General features: G+C 34.5%; 1 protein-coding gene and 1 pseudogene across 5 annotated transcripts in view; one reads left to right on the top strand and one right to left on the bottom strand.

The window, feature by feature from the left end:
* The window catches only part of RhoGEF2 (Rho guanine nucleotide exchange factor 2), a 358,602-nt gene extending 355,573 nt beyond the window's left edge, over positions 1 to 3,029 (top strand). For all 5 annotated transcript variants that reach the window (XM_089092512.1, XM_089092511.1, XM_089092510.1 and 2 more), the window contains one exon: positions 2,477 to 3,029. In XM_089092512.1, coding sequence (XP_088948638.1) covers positions 2,477 to 2,578 — 102 coding nt within the window. In that variant the 3' untranslated portion in view covers positions 2,579 to 3,029. The remainder of the gene's footprint in view (positions 1 to 2,476) is intronic.
* A 1,855-nt stretch (positions 3,030 to 4,884) lies between these two features.
* On the bottom strand, positions 4,885 to 5,039 carry LOC148950608 (U1 spliceosomal RNA; annotated as a pseudogene).
* Positions 5,040 to 22,659: the final 17,620 nt, after the last annotated feature.

The following is a 22,659-nucleotide window of genomic DNA, read 5'->3' as shown; positions in this document are numbered from 1 at the left end:
ATTTAAAAACCCTCAAGGTTGTTTGGAAACAGTCTTCAAATTCAAAATTCCAAACAACAAAAGTGATAGAGAAATTATATTAAAATATCATTCAGTATTTCTTTATAATTTTTTGTATATTTACCTAAAAGCTCATGATACATAACACTAAATTTTTTGAATTGCCAACTAATTTTTTTGGCTGAAAACCCTCTTAAGATCAGTTTTTCGCTCAGCTTTTTACATCTATTTTTAAAATCTGTGTAATTACTGCATATTTTTGCATACCTAAATAATTGGGAATAATAAGCTGAATAAGTAATATTTGAATGTATATTACTTTCAAGGATTGGAAAATTAATTACTTCAAAATTAAAATCACCTGTTTTATTATATATTTTAAAAACTAATTTATTATTATCTGAAATATTAATATTTAAATCTAAGAAATGGTCAGTGTCCTATCCCACAGCTAGGCTCCAGAATTAACTCTTGTGGATAAATATTTTTTTAAATCTCAATAAACTCTGCACAATTTATTACTAAGAGATCGTCGAGATATTTTTAACTATTTGAAGGGTTATATTTTACATGACTTGGGCCATTTTTATTAATCGTAAATTCGTTTTCAATTTGACTTAAACACAGGTCCGCTATGAATGGACTCGCATTCCCACCCATAGGAATGCCAACAGTTTGTTTATATAAATTCCCATTAAATCTTATAAAAGTATTAAATAGAACAATATAATTATAGCACAGTTTAAAAAAAAATAATAAAATGCTGTGTATAGTATCTTATGGCAGTTTATGAAATATGCACTTTTCAAACGTGAATTTTGCTTGTTAACTTGCGATAGAACAAACCACTGGCTAAACTAGAAAGCGGGATCAAAGCAAAACTTTTCTACAGCTTTGATAGTGTATTTGATACGTTAATAAATGTATCTTCCTGTGACTTAGTAATTTCAGAGCAACAAAACTTAAAATGCATTTAAATATTTATTAGTACAGCAAATAAAATAACTAAACATATATTTGCGTTGGTTTTTAGTGGCTGAGGTACGTCAGGATGAAATCAAGGGACTGGATGCCTTTAGAAAGTTGCTTTATTTCAAATTTAAGTGATCCTACTATTGAACTTGGGTTACCTCGCTTGAAAACCATTTCAAAAGGGTTTAAAATTTTTGGTTATTATAGGCTATTCTTCTCTCTTTACTAGATTGTCCCTATGGGGCCAAACTTAAATCACATACAGGGAATTTGGTAAAGAATTTGCTCAAGCTCGACATCATACCCCAGAGAATATATTTAGTGTTTTACCACAGGAAGATTCTTGCAAATTGACCCCGCATTTATTTATACATATCAAAGACTTGACCAATCAAAAATATCGGATTAATTAAGATCTGTGCAAAAAGTTGCTCGCTATTGTTAGTGCCATTTTACAAGTGATCACATTCACTCGTTTAATATGACATTTTTAAACCAGCAAATATGTGCATAATTTATAACTATAAGTAGTTTCAAGTGATAGAATATGATATAAAAAACTTGATAAACATAGTAAGATTTTTATTTAAGTTCTTGATATGCTTTCACTCCGCAGTAATTCTCTGCTTAATCAGGGTGGCGACCGAGGTCTCCCAGTCTTATTTTTATAACCCCACAGTATTGTATTTATGCCACTTGCTTCGTATCTGAGACCATCTGTCACAAATCTGAACCAACAGTATTGGGGGATTCTGGTTTTACTTGAGATTAATTAAAAAAACATTTTTTTCACAAAATAAGTTTTTCAAAGAAAAGTAAAGAACTCCATTAAACAAAAAATGAGTAACAATAAAATCAAATAATCTACCAAGCGCGAAACTACCACAAATCAGCATCGATAATAAATAAAACCCAAAACGAACAGAAATTACAATAAATAACCGAGTCAAACTTAAAACGAGCAGAAAATAACATAAGCTGGGCTCAAAACCCATATGCCTTCCCAAGGCCAGAACAAAATTTGCACTTTACTTAAAAGTATAAAATATCACTTTCCCTTTCCACAAATCTCCGTCAGTTGAAAACGCCTCTGATTAGTTGAAAGTAATGTCATACGACCACTTTCGTCCAATTAAAGAGCCATTTCACCATGTTTCTGGTTTGAATTTATGTCTTCTGGCATTTTTCAATATCCGTCATGTATGCACATGCACATTGAAAGAGCGCGTGCGCACTGTTACAAATAGCGGTATTGGGAGGTTACGTTTCCAAATGACCGTGATAGATGTTGACCACATTCGCCACCCTTTTTGCATGCTCTGGTGAATAGTATGCGATATCACAGTACACGTAATCAGTTAAAACTTCGACCATTGTGGGAAATCAAAGTTCCATATTACAGTGGCCCCCCAGTCCAGAGACTCGTAATACCCTCTATGAGTCTTTAGAATTTATAGCCTCACTTTGGCTTCATACAAATTCTTCACTTTTTGTTTCTTTACAGAGTCAAGACGAAACTGTAGAGGCCGTCAACGATTCTGTTACTAAAACCACAAAGGATCCAATAATGCTTGAAACAGGGTTGCCAACAGCAAGTGAAGCATAGGGAAGCGGATACACAAGAAAATGGTGCTAATTCTTGAGTATACATGGAGTTCGTGTATTGCCAGGACTGACCTGTATTCCATTTGTAATTACTTTTTTTGCAAGATGTTTTGTACGAGGTTCGACAAATGTGGTTAAATGTTGGAAAAAGAATAATGATTTAATCAATGCTATATATAAGTAGTTTTATATATAGCCAATTGCGTATAGAAATTGTGTTCATAGACTTTTTATTTAGTGATGGTTTTAGGTAGATTTCACTGCATTTAGGGTTTTACCAGGCAGCCCAATAGGAATTTGTGCTCTATCAAAATTATTGTTTCTGCGACTTTTTTTTTGAAATTATTGTATTATTTGCTTTTATCCTACTGCCTTATGAATTGTTTCATTTTCAAAAAGGCCAATTCCTCCTATTGTATTCTTTGAAAGTCCAATAAAAAAAATCGCATGAACTGTATTTGTTATGGATCTAATAATTTTTTTTTGGTTAGGGGGCAATGAACGCACGAGTTTTTATTTTAATTTTACATAAACTGCATTAAATACGTTTTACGACCACACTTGCGGTACATAACGTTTTATAAAAATCGAAAAAAAAAAAACATAAAAAATGTGGACAGTAGGCCGGCTTCGTTAATTTCACAAAATTCTTTCCCAATGTAATTTTAAATAGTCTTTCATTTGTTCTGGCTTGGTTTTTATCTCAGGGTTTTCTCTGTCTTTTTTTTTTTTTTTTTTTTTTTTTTTTTTTTTTTTTTTGTATAGAGCTATGAGGCTAGGTTGGCGAATGTCTTTGCTGAAATATCTGCCTCATCTTTTCATTTTGCTTTTTTTTTTTTTTTTTTTTTTTTTTTTTTATCAAACGTCATAAATTGTGTTGTATAGAAATTATTCGGGCTGAAGAGGCATAAAAAAAAATCACGATCTTTTATGAATAATATAATATAAGAGTAATGTGCTACAGGCTTAATCACCACGATAATGGCTTATCTTCTTGTTTATTCCTAGATCAACTGAATTAAACGTTTCTAGTTATTTTTTCTTGTAAACCGTTGCCATCTTAAGTATGATATGCATACAACATCACCTAATTTTATTATCATTTTTAATTTCCGGGGGGGGGGGGGTTCAAAAAAGGACTACTGAATGCCTATTCACCGAAGAATACTGCTAGATCAAGAAAAAGGCTTAGGCCTAATTGTTTTTATTAATTTTATAGTTTGCTAACTGCAAACAATTTACATTTGAAATCATCTTTGAAAAAGAAGATCTTCAACAAAACTTTGTTTAGTAAATTAGTTATGGGCTGTCAGCCCAAATTATAATGGAATTAATAAATTTTCACTCAACGTCAAAAGAGACACTTGGGAAATGTTTGAATGAAAAAACTGCCCAGATTTTAGAGTGTATCAGAAATTTTTTTTCCAGTGGACACTGAGTTCTAATCTAAGTGCGTATTTATGCTGCAGTTTCAGAAAATTGTCAGGGATTTCACTACCTACTGATTAGAGCGATAAAAATCACCCCCCCCCACCAGTCCCCGCGTGAGGATGAGATTTTTGCCTCTGAAGAAAAGAGGGTAAGTTTTTCTGGTAATTCTAATGTACAAACTCGGTTTTCGAAATAAGCCCCTATTTAAATCTTAGGCTACTTAGCGGCAATTAAGGAATTTTTACTTAATTTATTGCTAGTGCATTTGACTTCATGAAATATGGGACCAAGGGTATTTCATTTTTTATACTAACCTCTCTGATTGAACCTGCACTGCGGCAATTCTACTCGAATCTTGGTTCCATTTAGATTTCAGTAGTTAATAATTACAGACTATTTTCAAAAATGACTCAAGGGGAAATTCAACCCAATTAGGGCAAGTTACATTAAATTAAATTAATCATATTAATTAAATTAAAAAATTAATAATTTAATTATGTTTATTATTAAAATTAGGTTTTATTAAAATTAAATAATCAATTAAATTAAAACATAATTTAATAATGACAAGTAGTCATCGGCTATCATTCGCTATAACGAAGACTAACAAAACAAAATGATTCTTCAAAAGAAATTTTTGGGGAGGGGATCTCAGAATCATTTGCTATAAAAAAGACGCTGCACGTTCTCGTATGCTTGGGATTTCAGGCTCAGTTCTTTGAATATATTTCAAAGACAAAAATTCATTAATTGTTGATGCTTCCAAATAGACCCAATGCTGTTTAGAAACCCAAACGTGAATTGTCTAATTAATTGTAACAGGTTTATGAGACCTAGATACTTTTCCCCAGTTTTGATTCTATCTGACTTTGATCGTGTGGGTGAAGTCCCTCACTAACAAAAATTCAGCTGTAGAATTTTCGCCATTTGAGGTAATCACAGGGGTCAGCCGAATCCGAAATGCAATGTAAAGGCCTCACCCTAGGAGCACCTCCTTCGTGATCAAAGTAGCTGACCAGCAGGGTTGCCACTCAAACAAAATTATTGGTATTATTCAGGGTCTTTAAAAAGAACTCACGGCATACAAAGATATATATAGATCGTGTCTTTCAAAAGCCCAAGAGCCATATACACACAAAAATTATGAAAAATAGAAAAATTACAACAGAGCAAATTACAAAACACCCATTAACATGATACATAGCGAAAAATACTTTCTGGTAAATTACCAAAAATATAACTTTAATTCCATATAATTAATAATAATTAATTTCAAAACATTTCCTTCTTTCTAATCCCTTCTCTATGTACGCACCACTACGAAATATTGTAGTTGGATTACTACTTAGTAAAATTTTTGGAAGCAGCAAAACAATCCCATGTAAGTAATTTTCCCTTAAATCAGAGAGCACCGGAGAAAATGGTCCAAATCTTCGTCCTCATCCCTACAAAGAGGACACACATACCGACCATCAGGATGTACTATCCCCCTGTCGCACACCATTTGCCTGCTCTGGATTGGAAGGCAATTCGCCCTAAGCTGAATCCATCGACATAAAATCATAACCGGTAAATAGAATTTAAAATAAATTTCCTCTCCGAAACTAGGTTTAACCTGATTATAATGATTCAATGTAGCAGAATTTAAAACCAGCCCTTGCAAGTACTGAATTTATTGACCCTCTAAGATAAATCGTACATGACTTACTGAATCTGTTAGTAGATCAGGGGAACCAAGACCGTCCTTCCATAAGTAAGCCATTCCTACTCTTTCTAGTAATGACCTAGTTTGGGACGGCTACGACGTCTCCAAACCACAGCTCAGAATCTGATAATAAGCAGCACTTACTAGTCTATCTTCATTACACCTAATGATCTTCAGCCAAAATCTAAGCATCAAAATAGACCTACGTAGTTTTAACGAAAACAGGCCCATATCACCTTTCAGAACCTGTGAATGAGTTGTCTCCAAACAGTCTTTTATAATACTGGAGCTGGAGGGACTCCAACTTCTGTGCCGCTTCTCCGCCCCAAATCTCCGCTCCATATTCTAATACTGGTAAAATTTTTGTATTAAATATTCTTTTATGCATTTTTAGGTTTTTAATTCCCATTATCGTCGGATTTCTAAAAATTGCCGACATGGCCACTCTACTTCTATTATTTAGTTCATCAACATGACTCTTTAAACTTCCGTTTTCCTATAAAACAAATCCTAAATATTTTATTCTTTTACTTATTTTCAGATCCGTATTATTGAATTAATATTTATAATTATCTTCGCTACTTGTTTTCCTTTTTTTTAAAATAACAACTTCACTCTTTTCAATATTCAGCCTTAATTTTTTCATCTGCAAATATTCTTCTATAAGACTCAAAAGCGTCTGCAGATCTTGCGGTGTGCTAGCCACCAAAGCAATATCATCTGCAAATAATAGTAGTGATAGTTTATGGGTCCCTAGACTAACATTCGGAGCCCATCTATTCTCTAGATAATCAACAACATCATTTATAAAAATATTAAACAATTTAGGAGAAAGAGTGCTGCCTTGTTTTACCCCCAGCTTAATATTAAAAAACCTAGAAAACCTGTTACCAACTAACACGATTCCACTCACACAAATATACATACTCACTATCAACCTCACAAAGAAATGAGGGAGGCCAATTCTAAACAGGGCATCCTTTAATGCCCAATTCTAAACAGGGCATCCTGTTTAATTCTAAACAGGGCCTCTGTCGACACTGTCGAACGCCTTTTGGAGGTCCAGAAATCCCACATAAAGACAAGTTTTTCCATTTCCATATTTATCAATTAATGCCTTTAAAATAAATATTATATCTACCGTCCCATACCCTGTCCTAAAACCTCCTTGTTCTTCATGTATTATATTATTTTTATTTAACCACTTAGAAAGCCTTGTATCTAGTATTTTCTCCATTATCTTACTTAAAGCAGGGACTAGCGCTATTAAACGATAATTCATGTGCAACTTAGGGTTACCTCTCTTAAAAAGCGGCATAAGCAATGATCTCTTCCACTCATTTGGCCATTGTTCTGAAGTTAACGCCTTATTACAAAGAAAAACGATTATCGACATAAAAATTGAAAGAAAATTCTTAAATAACGTTATTGGTACACCATCAACACCCGCAGCCGATCCTCCTTTTAAATTCTTGAATACAAACTTAACCTCATTATTACTCAGTTCCCCTACTAAATCATCATGTTCCTTCATAGGATAAACAACCATCTCTGTGGTATGTGTTACCTCTTGTAACTCTGCGTAATCAGCTTCCAAGCTTCCAAGGTATTCAGACCACGAGTTCGCGTCTGGAGCCACCTATGTGTTTCCTTTTTCGTTTCCAAGATCAGACCTTATATTACCCCAAAACTTACTAAAATGATCATTTTTAAATCGTCTTTAAGATCCAGTTTCTTTTTCATTTCAAACTCTTTTTTTTCCTTTTAATTAAACTTTTATAATCTATCATTTTATATGTATGTTCGGATAAACTTAAACTTTGCTCTTCAGGTTTATCACATTCTTTTAAATGACTCAATAAATATCTGATCTTTTCTTTCATTAACTTACAGTCCAAATCAAAATATCGCTCGTTTTTATTTTCGTTTTTATTTAGATTACACGATGCTGCACAACTGCAAATTATTTCATTTAACTCCATAATTATACCATGTATATCTTTTCCATCTTCTTCTAACGCTTTCAACTTATTTCTTACATACAACTTCATAAGCTCCCTTTTAAATTTTTAAAAATCATTATCATTTATATCATATCTAATTCGTTTTCCTATGCCTTCTAATCTAAGCTCCCCATTAGATAAATTTCTAACTCGAGGAACAACATCCTGAAGCTTCCCAGTCTTCAGCTCAAGCGTAATAGCTCTTTGATGGGATCCAACTAAATCTAGTACATCAATATCAATCGATTCAGGTACAAATTTCGTATTAATCAGCGCATAATCTAAAACACTTTGAGTTGGGCCCAAAAGGCAAGTGAACTCGCCCAAACCCTTATCATTTCCAAACCTTCCATTCGCATTGATCAGACCATGTTCCCCGCCAAGCGCCAGGAGTTCTTCCCCAAACATTTATTTTTCTTTTTTCATCCTTATTACTTCGCGGTAATCTACAACAAATTGGGACCAAATCCCCTAAATCTGGGATTAATAAATCTGGAACCTCAACCTCAACGCCGGAATAAGCATTGAAATCCCCCATCAAAACGCACTCTAAATCACTATAACTTTCTTGTATTAGTGACAATTCATCATCTAAAATTTCCATAGTATTTTCTCTACAAAACGTGCTATTTTGTGGAGGGATAGATACTATGCGAAAAACTTATTTAGTCCTCCATTTAGAACTAATCAGCAGCAAAAGTCAATTTTCAGATCTAATCTTAACCCTTTCATAATTATCAAAAGCTGATTACTCGATCAAAACAAAAATACCACCACAATGTCTAATATTTTTTGCTGGTTTACGCACAACCTGTTCAACCAAATACCCTGGGAGAGGTGATATAGGAGAATGATCGTTCCATGTTTCAATAAACGAAATCACATCAAACGAAAGTAATTCATCATATAAATAAGGCAGCTTATCACGTAGTCCTTGGATGTTCCATGACACTAAACTCAGTATATGGCTCTTTATTTCCTATGCGTCTATGCTTTCTGTCAGTGCATTAATATCACTAGCCACTTCTTGGAGTTTCTCGTTCCTGGCCTCTGTCGAGGAAAAGGCAAAATGGTAATACTCACGACTGCGACTATTAATATCTGTTAGCACTCGCTGACTATTATCAACAAAATCACGGGAGAAACCACTGCGAGGTCTTCTGTTAAGTCCTTTTCTTGGAGAATGGTTTCCTCTGGGTGCCACGTTGCGAGTGCCTGGTCGAGGTAGGTCATTAGGGCTAATAATAGCACTAGCAGGTCTTTTAGTTGCCGATTTTTCTCGGCATCGCTATTACTGGCATCACTATCTAGCTCCATCGGGATAACAGCAGGGTAATTTGGGAGTCTAGCACTAGGGGGTGGACCAAGATTTTTAACTGGCGCCAAGTTACATTTAACCTCAATCATAGCCTTTCCATCGTACCTGAATAGTCGGCCTTGGACAAACAGCTTGTCACCTCGTAGCATTGCATCACGGCCGTCGTTCTGTGCAAGATTCATAATTTCCTTTAAGTGTTTACGGGCTTCTCTCTGTTTAGCTGTGTAATCTGGGGCCACCGATAGACCTGTCTTTCTCAATAAGGAACTATTTCTTAAGATGTAGTCTCTGATTTCGACAGAGTTTAGCTTCACTACTACTGGCCCTGATTTCAATCTAAAAATGTCACGTACATCACATCGACTTATTTTGAGAGAAGGCATAGCACAGTTTAATAAATCCATTATTTCTTGCTTCACAGTATACTCGCCATGGTGTTGCGGAGTATAATTATAAATAATCAAATTTTTTCTTTTCTGCTCTGTTTCGAGCTGGTTGGCTCGTTCAGATATGATAACTAGGTCCGATTTCACATTTTCCAGCTTTTTTTTTAATTTCTTCAATTGTCTCAGCATTGCTAGATAGCTGTGTACTAATGTTATTAATCTGTATTTGTAAGGCAGCAATACTATCCGAAAGTCCAGAAATTGAATTAACTTTGTCCGAAAGCGCTGGTAATAAATCTATTTTGAAATTCATTTCTCGTAAAAACCTGGCATTTTGCATTTTCTCGGCCTCTAATGTTTGGTTTGTCATTTTCACACTTTGGATCTTATCGATGCACAAATTTAGTCCTTAATTTGATCTAGTATTGTAACAAAGCGATAAGTTATTTTTTTTGTTTTCGAAAAAGATATTCACAATTTTGGCACAAAGCCACACACAGGTAAAAATTGGTTACGCAAGCTGTCCAGATTTAATCCTTTATTTTATCCGATTGAATTGCTCTTAACTCTCTGAACTCTGAATCAATACTGATTCAGGTGAAATACTACCTCCCAAAAATGTTTATAAGAAGCTTTTTTAAAAGTACTAAAATACTTTAGCGTAAAGAGCGAGGTTTTGAGAAGGGGCAACCCCTTTCATATGCATAATAATTTCTGTTCTTTTTAATTTTTAATGTTGCTCTTTACTTTCAAGTGAAAAAACATGTTTTTTTTATTTAATTAAAATAAATAGCTCTTTTAAAGGTACTAATAAAAACTTGACCTCTTACTCCCACCCATTCCAGATATGGTATCAAAAAGTGCCGTTTTGGTGCCATATTTAATTTATTAAAAAGCATAACTTGGCAACTGTGGTTGGCACTCCTATATACAAAGTGTCTTTTGATCAATAATACAAATGTTAAAATAAATACGACCGTTTGTTAAAGATAATTTAATCTAGACTTATTACAGAGATATACCAACTTTTTTTATATTCTAAAAAAAAAAACATATTCAGGCAAAGGGGCAGTGCTGCCATCACTTTGAAACAAAAAGTACCATAGATGCCTTAAAAATGTACCAATTACCAAAAAATTGTACCGTGTCCCCGTTTTTTTTTGCGGCGTGTCGCGGTTTGCGCAACACGTGGATCGTCGGTAAAGTACAGTGCTATCTATGAAAATATAAGACATTTTATTTCTCTTCCTTTTTCCATTCCATCGTTTATTTTTCCTTCTAATACTCCTGACACTACCTGAAAGAACTCTTCAGAGTAACATGTTACTTCTTGTCGAAAAATCTTATTGTTTTTTCCCAATTTATCACAGTTTTTATTACCAGAAACACCTTAAACCAGCCAGAATTTCGTCCCAAATGACGTTTTTCCTGCAAATTAGGGGCAAAATTCTAATTTTAGCCTTGTTCTCTTACAGAATATTGCCCGAAAGCTGTTGATGGGATTTGTTAGTTACCCATGGCGAACCAAATTTCAACTGATCATTAGATCTTTATTTTCGCGTACGTGCTTCCTGTAAACGGAAAACTTTTCCCATTAGATTGGGGAATTATCACTGTCGTTACTGCGACAACGGTGTTCTCCCAGTTAAGAGTTTACATGTAATATTAACATACGTAAATCCCCTTTTTACATTTTACGAGAATCTAGATGGGGGTGGGCGTCCTTGTAGCTGCTCCCTAATATACGCTACTATCTTCAAAAAATACAGGCTTTTTTTTTAAGATTGAAACTGATCAACGAAACGAACCATGGGGTTACAGTCTAACGCTTACGCAAGATTTTAATGGTGAAATTGAGATTGTAATGGTGAAATGGTGAAATTAAATTTTTAATGGTGAAATGGTGATAATATTTCTTTCTTCGAAATGTCTTTAAAAGACCCTTCTCTCCTCTTGCAAGGACGAGTTGGATGTAACCCCACAAATAGCACAATATCCGTATCTAATCTATAGGAAGCAGAAACGGAAACAACCAAACAAAGGAGAGAAAAATAGAAGGAATAGAAAACGAGACCAAATCAAACAAAGGAAAAGGAAAGAAATAAAAATAATTTTAAAAAATTTACAAGAAAACCTAATGAATTTAAAATGAAAAAATGAATTTAACAATGGGAACCCTAAATTTAAACGGCATAAAGAAAAAAAAACGACAGGAACTTTTTACAAAGTATTCGAAAGTCTCAGGTTTTGATATATTAGCAGTCCAGGAGGTTAATTCAGGAATAAAAGAAAGTGGTTATATCACTCAAGACGTGGATCTTTCGACGCAGGTTTTTTCTTAAAGAAGGATATTCTATTGAACCTGGAAAACTTCAAATTTGAAGAAGATGGAACCATACGCAGCCTCTAGCTTGAAAGCGTCACGCTTGTAAACGTGTACTTGCCTTCGGGAAGTAACAATGTCAAAGCCAGAGCTGATTTCATTCAGAACATCATACGTAGATACGTTCCAATATCAGGATATAAAATATTGATGGGCGATTTCAACTGCGTAGCCAGAGAACAGGATGTGCAAACGAGAAAGGGAGCGAATCTTAAAAAGAAAGTGAGTGAAGATCTAAAAAAACTTGGTAAAAGCATACGATTTAGGAGATGCATGGATTGTAAAGAAAAAGAATGAAAATTCTTTCACCCGAATTGGAAACCAAGGAGCAAGCAGAATTTACAGGATTTACATATCAAAGGAGATTGAAAAGGCTGTAAACTCTATTCAGCATGAGCATGTTTTTTTCTCTGATCATTATGCTGTTCGAGTACTGATAGGTGATGTAAACATGAAAACAAGCTTTGTCAGGGCTCCCTACTGGAAACTACATCCAGATACTCTTAAGGATAAGGAAAACGAAGAAATAATACGAGGAAAAATCAGACAAATACTAACTAGAAGAAAATATAAAAAAAGCCACCTCACAACATGGATCAACTTTAAACAAGAAATAACAAAATTTCAAAAAGACCTACAGAAGGAAAGGGAAAGAGAGTATTTCGCCCACCAACTTTTTTTTTTACGAAAAAACTTAAGCCTACTGAAAGATGAAATAGACCAGAAGACAGGAGACCCGTTTTTCGAATGCCATGAAATAAGAAGACAGTTGAAAAAAGATGAACAAAATAAGTTTGAAAACTGGACAGTAAAAAATCGTTTAAATGATCTGTATGAAGGCGAGCAAATAAGCCTGGCGACCATTTTAAAAGGCAAAAAGAATCGAGAGGAAAGCAGAATCAAAAATATCAAAACACGTGACGGAAGGATAACGAAACATCATGAAGAAATAAAAAAGACGGTTTATGGCTTTTTCTCCAAGTTGTATAAAAGAAAAGAAGAAGGAGAGGCAAATGCTTTTGATGATTTCGAAGTAAAGAAAAAAGTTTCTAGCGATAAAAATGAAATGTTGAGTCAGCCCATAACTGAACAAGAGCTAAAGCGTTGAGTTCTACTAGAACAAGAAAGGCCTCAGGAGGAGACGGTTTAAGTTATGATTTTTAAAAGTTTTTTTAGTGAAATTTCGGAAGTTCTGTTAGCAGCAATGAACGAAATGATTCGTGAAGGAGCGACACCGGAACAGACTCTGGCGATTATCAAATTAGTGCCAAAAAAGGGAGATAAACAAAGTATTGAGAACTGGAGGCCCATCTCTCTACTCCCCTGTGATACCCGATTAGCTCTTTCGTCCAAAGAAATCTTGAGGTCTTGGTGTTCTGGATTTTCAAGAAATGTTCCAAAATATGCTTACCCGGATGACACTCGAATTTTTAAATGGATCCCAAGTTAACTTTGAAATGACAAAGAATTGGTTGCTTCCCATACTACATGAGCTTACCCCAACTAATTCGAAGATAATTGCCCCAGCTTTCATAAGAGATTCAGTCCAGATAATGAAGCAACTGCAACAGAAAGGGCTTCTCATGGCAGAAAGCAAAGAAATAAAAACGGAAATTACCAGACTTTTAATTCCCGAAGAGGAAAATGGAGGAAAATGGAGGAAAGAGGAAAACCACATTAGACAAAAAGAAACATTTTTAAATTTTGAAAGTGATTCATGAATCTCCATTCATTCCCTATGGAGCCAAAAGTAAGAGAGCTTATGTTTCAAGTGATGCATATGATTTTGTCATATCGAAATAGAACGTCACGTTCCTTCAGAAATGAAGATAAAAAGGGATCCTTTTGTTTGGAATTTAATGGTGTTTCTTTTAATATACTATTTATTTTACTTTTTAAATGATCTTTTAATCCTTATATTTCGGGCCTTATTTAGTCTAGGCCTACTTGAGAGAGATTGGCAACTTTTTCCTGGGTTCTTATCTCACTGAAGAGCCTTTTCTGAAGGTTTACTCACTTAGCAAAACTTGTTTTAATTTTCTTAGACACCAGAGCTGTGATGAGGAAAAGACGTCTCATTCATGTAGATCAGCAGAGCAGCTTCCCAAGTTAACAAAAAGCTACCTTTCTTCTATTATTAGAAAATATTTGTTTCCAAAATAAATTAAAAATAGAGACAATCTATCTAGCCTGGAGACACTTGTTTGTTATCGCCCTATTAAGTCCTTTTCTAGTGGCCCCCTTTTTAGAACGATTCGACACGGAAAATAAATACCAGTACAAAAAATACTGAATTGTACTACACATTGAAAATACACCAAATCGTGTGTGATTAAACCAATATAGGTTAAATATTCTAAAGAGAAAGTATTCCACAGCTAATCAGTGCTGCCAGAAGGTGAAACAAAAATCCGCCAGACCTTTTGAAAAACACGCCACAAATACGCCAGAGCCTTTAGAAACTAAGACTGCCAAAACGGCCAGTTCCTAAAGTTCTAAAATTACCCAAATTCCCGCGTTTCACTACAATTTTTGTTGCTATAGTAAATTTTTTTTACTGTTTATTTTACTTGCGCCACGAAATTTTTTACTTGCGAAGCGACACGCGCATGGCCCGCTAAGTGCAGTTAGATTAGTTTTAGGGAAAATTTTTAATTTTTGTTGTGTATGGTTATTTCAAACTTTGCGTAAATCTTTCGAAACAAATACAGGAAAATGCAGTCCTCAATTTTGTTAATTCCTCTGCCTTTCTTCAAAATTCTCATTATTTCGTCCATGCCAATTAGAAAAAAATGTAGCACGAAAGTGCTACAAATTGTTGCACATGCTACAGTGTTACACATGATGAAATAGTCCTAAAATAGTAATTTCGTGCTAAAGTCAGAAAAAAATTTGCCCCTAATCTAACTCTACTTTTACCTTGCTTGCTTACCCTTGGTTCACCCTGCTCTGCTTTCATGGAAGAACAACCAATTTGCGTGATCCGCAAAATTTCCTGTGTTTTTAGCTGAAAAATTCACCATAATGAGATTTTGATGATAGTTAAAACTCTTGGAGAGATTGTATGTCGAGCCATTGGCTCACTCTTTAACTCTTTAAGGAAACTTATAATATTTTTACATTTTAGAAGTACCACAGTGAGTAAAATAGCGATAAATCTCAGACACACTTATGACTCGAAAACAACCATCATCCAGGGTAGGCTACCCCGAGTGCCAAAATTGGGTGAAGGGAGGGAGGTGCTGCGAAGACTTAACTTTTAGAAAATGATTTCATTACTCAGTTGACAGTTCACACGGGAACCAGGGTTAATTTATTCTGGGTACTATCAGCCTAGGAATAGGCCTATATAGCCCTTTTTTTAGGTCAAAATGTGAGGCAGTTTGCTGCGAGTTTCTTGAACCTGTGAATCATTAGTGTTGTTGTTCAAAAGGGGACTTAAGAACACTTTAAAAGGGCTTTAAAAACATATAATAAAATAGTAATTCTATTCACTTATTCCAAATACAAGGCTTATGTTTAAAGTATTAATGATTGCTCAAACAAATAAAAAAACATGATGTTAATTTTCCTATCTCTTAAATATTACATAGCGGCTCCTTCCAAAGTAGAAGTTCAAGGTTTTGAGTTAGCGAAGGGAGAAATTTATTTAAAAAAAGCTAGCAGTTTAATAAAATGGAGTTTTGGCAACGTTCTACCTACTCTCCTAAATCACACACAAAATTATTGAAGGTATTAGTTTATGCTGTGGATTTAAAAAAAATTTTCTGTAGCTAGCTAAATATTTTGATACAAAAATTCAGCAGAATTTTAAGCCACAACCATACCTTTCCCATTTAAGAAATAGAAATTAAAAGTCTTAAAACTGTAAAAATCAGACTGTTTTCATTAAATAGTTATCACAATCCAGAACATAATTTAAAAGCTTTAATAATAAATCAAATAATAATTAGATGAATTTGGTAAAATTTTAAGTGAACATTGAGCTGAAAAATAAGATCATTTTCTTAGCCTGTCTAGTTAATGTTCCCAGATTTACAAGATAAAAATTAAATTTTCCCTGAAACAATAAAAATATGCCAAAAAGGGAAATAAAAACCAGGAATGAGGGGATGCGCACATCATTTAAAATTCAGGGGCAATTTTTATCCGGTATTTCTGTCAATTTTGTTTTATCTTTCCAGTAAAGATACCAAAAAGATGTATTTTCAAGGACTTTGAAATTTATTTTTCGAAATAGGGTTGCTGATAGACCTCACCCTGTAATCGGTGGAACTGAGGCAGCGGGGCCGGATAAAGGGTGATTGGAACAATTGGGCCTGATTGAGCCCCGCGTTTGAAGGGGCCACGACTTGCAAAATGTAAAATGTACGCGTGAAGATAAATAAACTAGACCCTAAATCGGCAACCTTTTGTTGTAAAATGGCCTAAATCTAACGTGGAGATATTACACGGTTCACACTTAGGTCACATGTCCTTACACCGTAATATATTATTGTAGGTATACCTCAAAATCTGAATACATCCGGTGTATAAATTTATTTTTTGCTTGCAAACGTGTATTGAGTAGATTCAGTTCTGCCATCAAATCAGTTAAAAACCCAAGACTCTAGGCCTATTTGTTTTGACGGAGCCTACCAGCCAGTCTATCCCTGCCTCTTTGGAATTGTTCCAGTTCAGAGGGATTGGCTTGTTGTTTACTATAACAAAGCAGTTGATGCAGTCAAAGTCACATGCAATAGCAATTGTAGTTAGAAGTATTTGAGGTTATATCGCAATCTGTCACAGTCATAAGTATTTGCAGTTTCAAGTAGTCACAAATTCAAACAGTTAAAAGCAGACACAACTTGAAAAGTCCCAATAACAGTGGTACTGATTGCATAAGTAGTATTTGTAGCAGCCCTTAAAGGTTCAACTTATTGCTTTTCGCTGTTCCTCATATACTGTTCATCTGCCCTTTTGACAACATGCATACATAGAGTGTATTTTGATTTTGTTCAATATACACTGGAATATCGCCTAATAAGCTCATTGTCAAACCCTTTGCCATGCCAGATATATTGCCGATAGGTCATTTTAACATTCACATTTGGTTATAAAATCCCTTCAATAGGTCTTGAAGCTTCAACTTAAAACCTTTACCGGTTCCTATGATGTTGTAATATGCCTTATGACAAGCATGAATAGACATAGTGTCTTTCGATTTAGTTTAACATCGCCAATAATTAATTTGCTCTGAAATTTCCAATGTACCCCCCTCTCCCTTTTTTTCCTGGGATACTGCACACACACCTTTTTCACAATCTGGATATGTATTGTACCCCCCTTGACAGCCTGGATGTACTTAAACCTTTTTGATGAAAAATAACTATCGAAGAAAAAAAATACCCTCAATTTTGTAGATGGGTTTCATCTCGTACATACTGGGATATATCCCAGTGTGTACCATTTTTTCCTGTCCCTCTATACACCAGATGACACCTATCTACAAAATCCAGCGTTATTTTTTTCCTTTGGAAAAATTTGCCACAAGATTGCCACAAGGCCACATAACATGAACATATAATTTGGCTTTCATTTGGTACCATAAGCATTATATTCTACTGAACTAAACAAGAATAAAAAAAAGAAAAATCTAAACGTGAAACATTTTTGGGGGTGTTTTCCAATCTTTGAGGTAAGTTTAATCAAAAACAAAAATTGTAACATAGAAAAATAGTAGGTCTGAACGGATGAAGATCAAAGTAATTACACTAGATGGTGTTTACGGATGTTTTCGAAAATGCTAGATGATGCTCCCTTTCACTCCGTTGTGTATTGGTATGGTGAGTAATATGGTCTGTCAGGTGCGTTGTGGTGAGGATCTAAAGGGCCACACCAAGACGCCTCGCGGGCCGCATGGGACCCGCAGGCCACGGGTTGCCGACCCATGACCTAGACCATCAAATGTGACAAAACCAATCGGAGCAGCTAAGGCAAAGAACATTGAAAAAACGTCTGAAGCAATGATAAATGAGAATAAAGAAAACAGAAATATGTACTTAGAATACTTGCGGAAACAACAATTACAACGATTCAAAAGCGAAATTGAAGAACAAAGAAATATGAGGGTAAAAGATGGCAGCCAGAATTGAGACAACTTAAAAACGAAAGTGAAGAATAAAAAAAAATATTTGGTTAAAAGACACGCAACAATAAAGATAAGAACGAATCAAAATGAAAAAAAATAAAGGAATATGTGATTTGAATATATACGACAGTGAGAACAAATAAATGTGCATTTAGAAGGTAAGCGGCAGCAAGAATTACAACAATAGCGGGAGTCAGAACGTGTCAAAAATGAAAATGAAAAACTAAGAATTGTAGGGTTAGCAGAAACGTGAGAGCGAGCATTGGAAAGTGTCAAAAATGGCAATGAAGAACAAAGAATTGTGCTGATAGAAGATAAGCGAGAGTGAGAATCAGAATGAGTCAAAAATAAAAGCGAAGAAGAAAGAAATATTACGCTTGAAGAGCAACGCCATCACAATCTTAAACGCCAACAAACTGTGATGCAAAGCCAATAAAACCTAAAAAGATGCAGTTAACTACGCAAGTGTTAATTACAAGTGATTGGTACCCTTCGAAGTTGTATATATTCACCACTGTATATATAATTAGCATTATGATCTTTCCCTATCTCACCCATTATAAAAAGCCAGACCGAGGTGCAAGTGCTCCAGAGAGCGTATAAACATAAGCGACCTTAGATCTTTTCACGGGTAGATAAGTGAGATTTCTCTTGAACGCAAAACATGGCTTCAACGTTGGAACACTAAATTTTTAAGAAACTAATTTTAAATTAATTTATTCCAATATATATATATATATATATATATATATATATATATATATATATATATATATATATATGAAAATCTGTAATTAGTAGTGCAATGTTATTATTAGATGTTTTTAGGAATTAAAAGTAGGTTTCGAAGTCTCAAGTTGGTTTCAAAGGCATTTTGAGAAAGTTTCTGCCAAAATACGTGTTCCAGGGTAATCTGACCGCTGATGGCACTGGCAGATTAAATGAGAGGAGCTGTTTGTACGCGCCGATATAAATATATATATATATATATATATATATATATATATATATATATATATATATATATATATATATATATATATATATATATATATATATATATATATATATATATATATATATATATATATATATATATATATATATATATGTATATATATATAAAATTAGTTCAGATGTTTATAGGAATTACAAGTAGGTTTCGAAGTCTCGAGTTGGTTTTAAAGGCATTTTGAGAAAGTTTCTGTCAAAATACGTGTTTTGACACGTATTTTGGTAATTGGTCAAAATGGCTGTTGCATGCATTGGCATACTTCCTTATATAAGTAGTAAAATCGGGTTTTCTCAAAATATCCTCCCGGCCACATACTGTTAGCCATTTTGTTGCCCTGGAAAATCAAACGTAAAATTTAGCGGCTGAAATCTTCGAAATATATAGCTAAAAATGTACTATTTCTTATAGATCTCCTTTAGAAAAGCGTTTTTGAAATATTTTACAAATTGGGCCGTAAAAGGTCTAAGATTAGGCTATACAGACTCAGCAGTAAGAAATGCATTTTATTTATTTTCTGGTAAACAAACTGGAAGAACATTCTATAATAGGAGCTTTTCTAGCGTAAAGCTCCGTTAAATTTTGGATCTGCCACTAAAATGTGTGGTGTCCTTCAATTTTCTGAAAACTCCCTAAGAATTTTACGAAAAACACTTCTTAACAGACGTTTGGTATTTTCATGGATAGGGCTATTGTGGCAACTTTTACCACAGCAACCAATAATTATAACCCAAGTCCTAAAATTTGGTCTCAACCAGGAACCTTATCGCTATCTAAATTCACAAAGTGCAAAGATTTTCAAAGAGTGTTTATTGTTTAAAGTTCAGGAAAGGTCTGCGTATTTCATACGAAAACATTGATTGAAAACGAAACTAGTCTTATCTCGGCTCTCCGCCAAAACAGGTAACTAGACTTTTCAAGTATCACAGGAACTACAATCTTAGAAAAAAAATATCCGCACGTGAAAAAAAAATATAAACCAGTCCGTTGCGGATCCTGAGGGGGGGGGCGAGGGGTACCCCCCTAAAGTAGTTTAATTTACCTAATTAACGCAAGTTTGCATTAATTGAACTTGCTCCTAACGTAAGTTTATCGGATCAACCTATTTTGCGTCCCCCCTTAAAAAATCCTGGATCCGCCCCTGAAACCATCACACCTATTCCACCAGTTATTAGAAAAAAAAATCCTTATTTTCACAAATTCCATCAACCCTCTGCCCTCTTTTTTATAAAATCCTACACAGGTCAATCAGTTGAGTCCACTGTATATAAATAATAGATTGTCATAATTTGTATATAAATTAGGTCATACCTGCGAGTAGACCCCGAAGCCGCGCCAAAAATCGGCGGCGCGCCGCCGAGCTTGCATCAGCGCGCTGACGCCGCCGCTGATTCTATCGGCGGCGGCGTCACTAATACGCCACCGTTTTTTTTCTCTTTTTTGGTTATCGATATAGCCCACCGGGCTTACAACGTCATCCCGGCTAATCTGTTTATTAAAAATAAATAATGTCATCTTGGACTCACCCTGTATATCGGCTCATAGGAAGGAGAAGAAGAACTTTTTCTTGAAACAAACATTCTACCTTCCACTTTAAAATTCTGTTCATTTTTCTTTCTGATTTTACGGATGAAAAGAGGTAGGTAAAAGAGCATTAGGCAATTCAGGATGTTGTCATAGGCAGCGCAATCGAGATATCAAAGTAAAGAACAATGTTGGCACAATGTATTTTTTTTTTTTCCATACAAGGGCAATTCGTATCAAAGAAGTTGCTGTAGAAAATTCAAAAAGGTCTCATTCGATTGGATATTGGAATAAGTAGTGCCGTTTTTAATAGTCGAAAGTGATTGGAAGGCAGCTAACACCCCTTCCACGCCCACCCTTTCCCCAAACACATCCAATCAAAATTTTAAGAGAGCCATTTTGTTCAGTGTAACTGATTAAATATTTTTTGAGGAGGTTACTCCCCCACAACCCTTAGGAAAAGGGTTTTGTAGTTATGCCCTGGAGGTATATAAGAACGATGTTGGCACAATGTATTATTTATTATTTTTTCCTTTAGACCAGGGCATTTCATATCGAAGAAGTTGTTGTAGAAACTTTGAAAATGGATAATTCAATTAGTGATTGGATTGGCTTGTGCCTTTTTTAATAGTCAAAAATTATTGGACAGCAACTAACACCCCTTCCACGCCCACCATGTCACGAAACACATACAATAAAAATTTTGAGATAGCCATTTTGTTTAACGCAGTTGAAAGTTCTGGAAATTAGGTCTTAGAGGATGACAACCACCCTCACAGCCCTTAGGGTAAGGGTTGTAATGTATGCCCTGGGGGCATATACGGTGTTTATAGATAGCGTTGTCGTAGAAACTCAAAAAGGGATCATTAGTTTGGAAATCAAAAAGCCTAGTGCCCTTTATAATAATCGAAAGTGATTGGAAGGCTTGAAATTTTTATAGTAGAGATAGATGTGGGTATAATGTATCATTTTTTTGTTGTTGTTGTTGTTTAGACCAGGGCACTTCGTATTGAAGGAGTTGTTGTAGGAACTTAGAAAAGGGCTCATTTGATTGAAAATAGAAAGGGCTGATGTCCTTTTTAATAGTCGAAAGTGATAGGAGGGAAACTAATCCCCCACCCCCCCCCCCCCACCCATCTGGATTTATTTTTAAAAATTAAATGTTTCCGTAAGATTAAATCAAAATGCACTGTGTTTATGCTAATTAGCAATAAGGCATCTCAGCAGTATCCCAAGAACGACTGAGGGTATTATGTTCAAACTTTCAGGGCTTCTTCTGCTCTTAAAATTTGACCAAATCAAAATAGCGTAAGTGTATCCAAGCTATCAAAGAAAGTAAACAAATTTGTTTGTGAATGTTATCAAGTTTTCCATTTCAGGTCAACTAGAGGAGGTATGAACTAAATTAAACACTATTATTTGTTTCCAGATTTCTATAAGAGTCTATTTTGTTAAATTTTGCTGAAAATTGTTTTCCAGCATACAAATAGCAGGCCAAACTATAAATTCTTACAAAAACGAAAAGATTTGAAGTATGATTTTCTTTTTCCCTGAAAAGACTATGTCAATATAAAACGAACAGAAATTAATTAAAAAAAACTGTTTCCAAAAAATAAGTTTTTTCAAAGAAAAGTAAAGAACTCCATTAAACCAAAAATGAGTAAAATTAAAGTCAAATAATCTACCAAGCGTGAAACTACCACAAATCAGCATCGATAAATAAATGAAACCCAAAACGAACAGAAATTACTATAAATAACCGAGTCAAACTCAAAACGAGCAGAAATTAACATAAGTTTGGCTCAAAACCCCTATGCCTTCCCAAGGCCAGAAAATAATTTGTGTTTTACTGACAATATTACAAATGACTGTGCATTCTCAGTTTAATATGCATATACTGATATTTAGCAATTAAAATGTTAATAATATTTGATTTATTAAAGTTATAAAAGTAAAAACATTTATATTTTTTTAGTAAAGTGAAAATTATGTTCTGGCCTTGGGAAGGCATAGGGGGTTTTGAGCCCAACTTATGTTAATTTCTGCTCGTTTTGAGTTTGACTCAGTTATTTATTGTTATTTTTGTTCGTTTTGGGTTTCATTTATTTATCGATGCTGATTTGCGGTAGTTTTCCGCTTGGTAGATTATCTAGAGCTAGTATAGAAATATATCTATAGAAATGAATTAAA

The sequence above is a fragment of the Artemia sp. Qi Xiang Cuo genome, chromosome 7 (assembly GCF_049724085.1).
Source record: "Artemia sp. Qi Xiang Cuo chromosome 7, ASM4972408v1, whole genome shotgun sequence".
Taxonomy (NCBI): domain Eukaryota; kingdom Metazoa; phylum Arthropoda; class Branchiopoda; order Anostraca; family Artemiidae; genus Artemia; species Artemia sp. Qi Xiang Cuo.
This window is presented reverse-complemented; position numbering and strand designations above follow the sequence as displayed.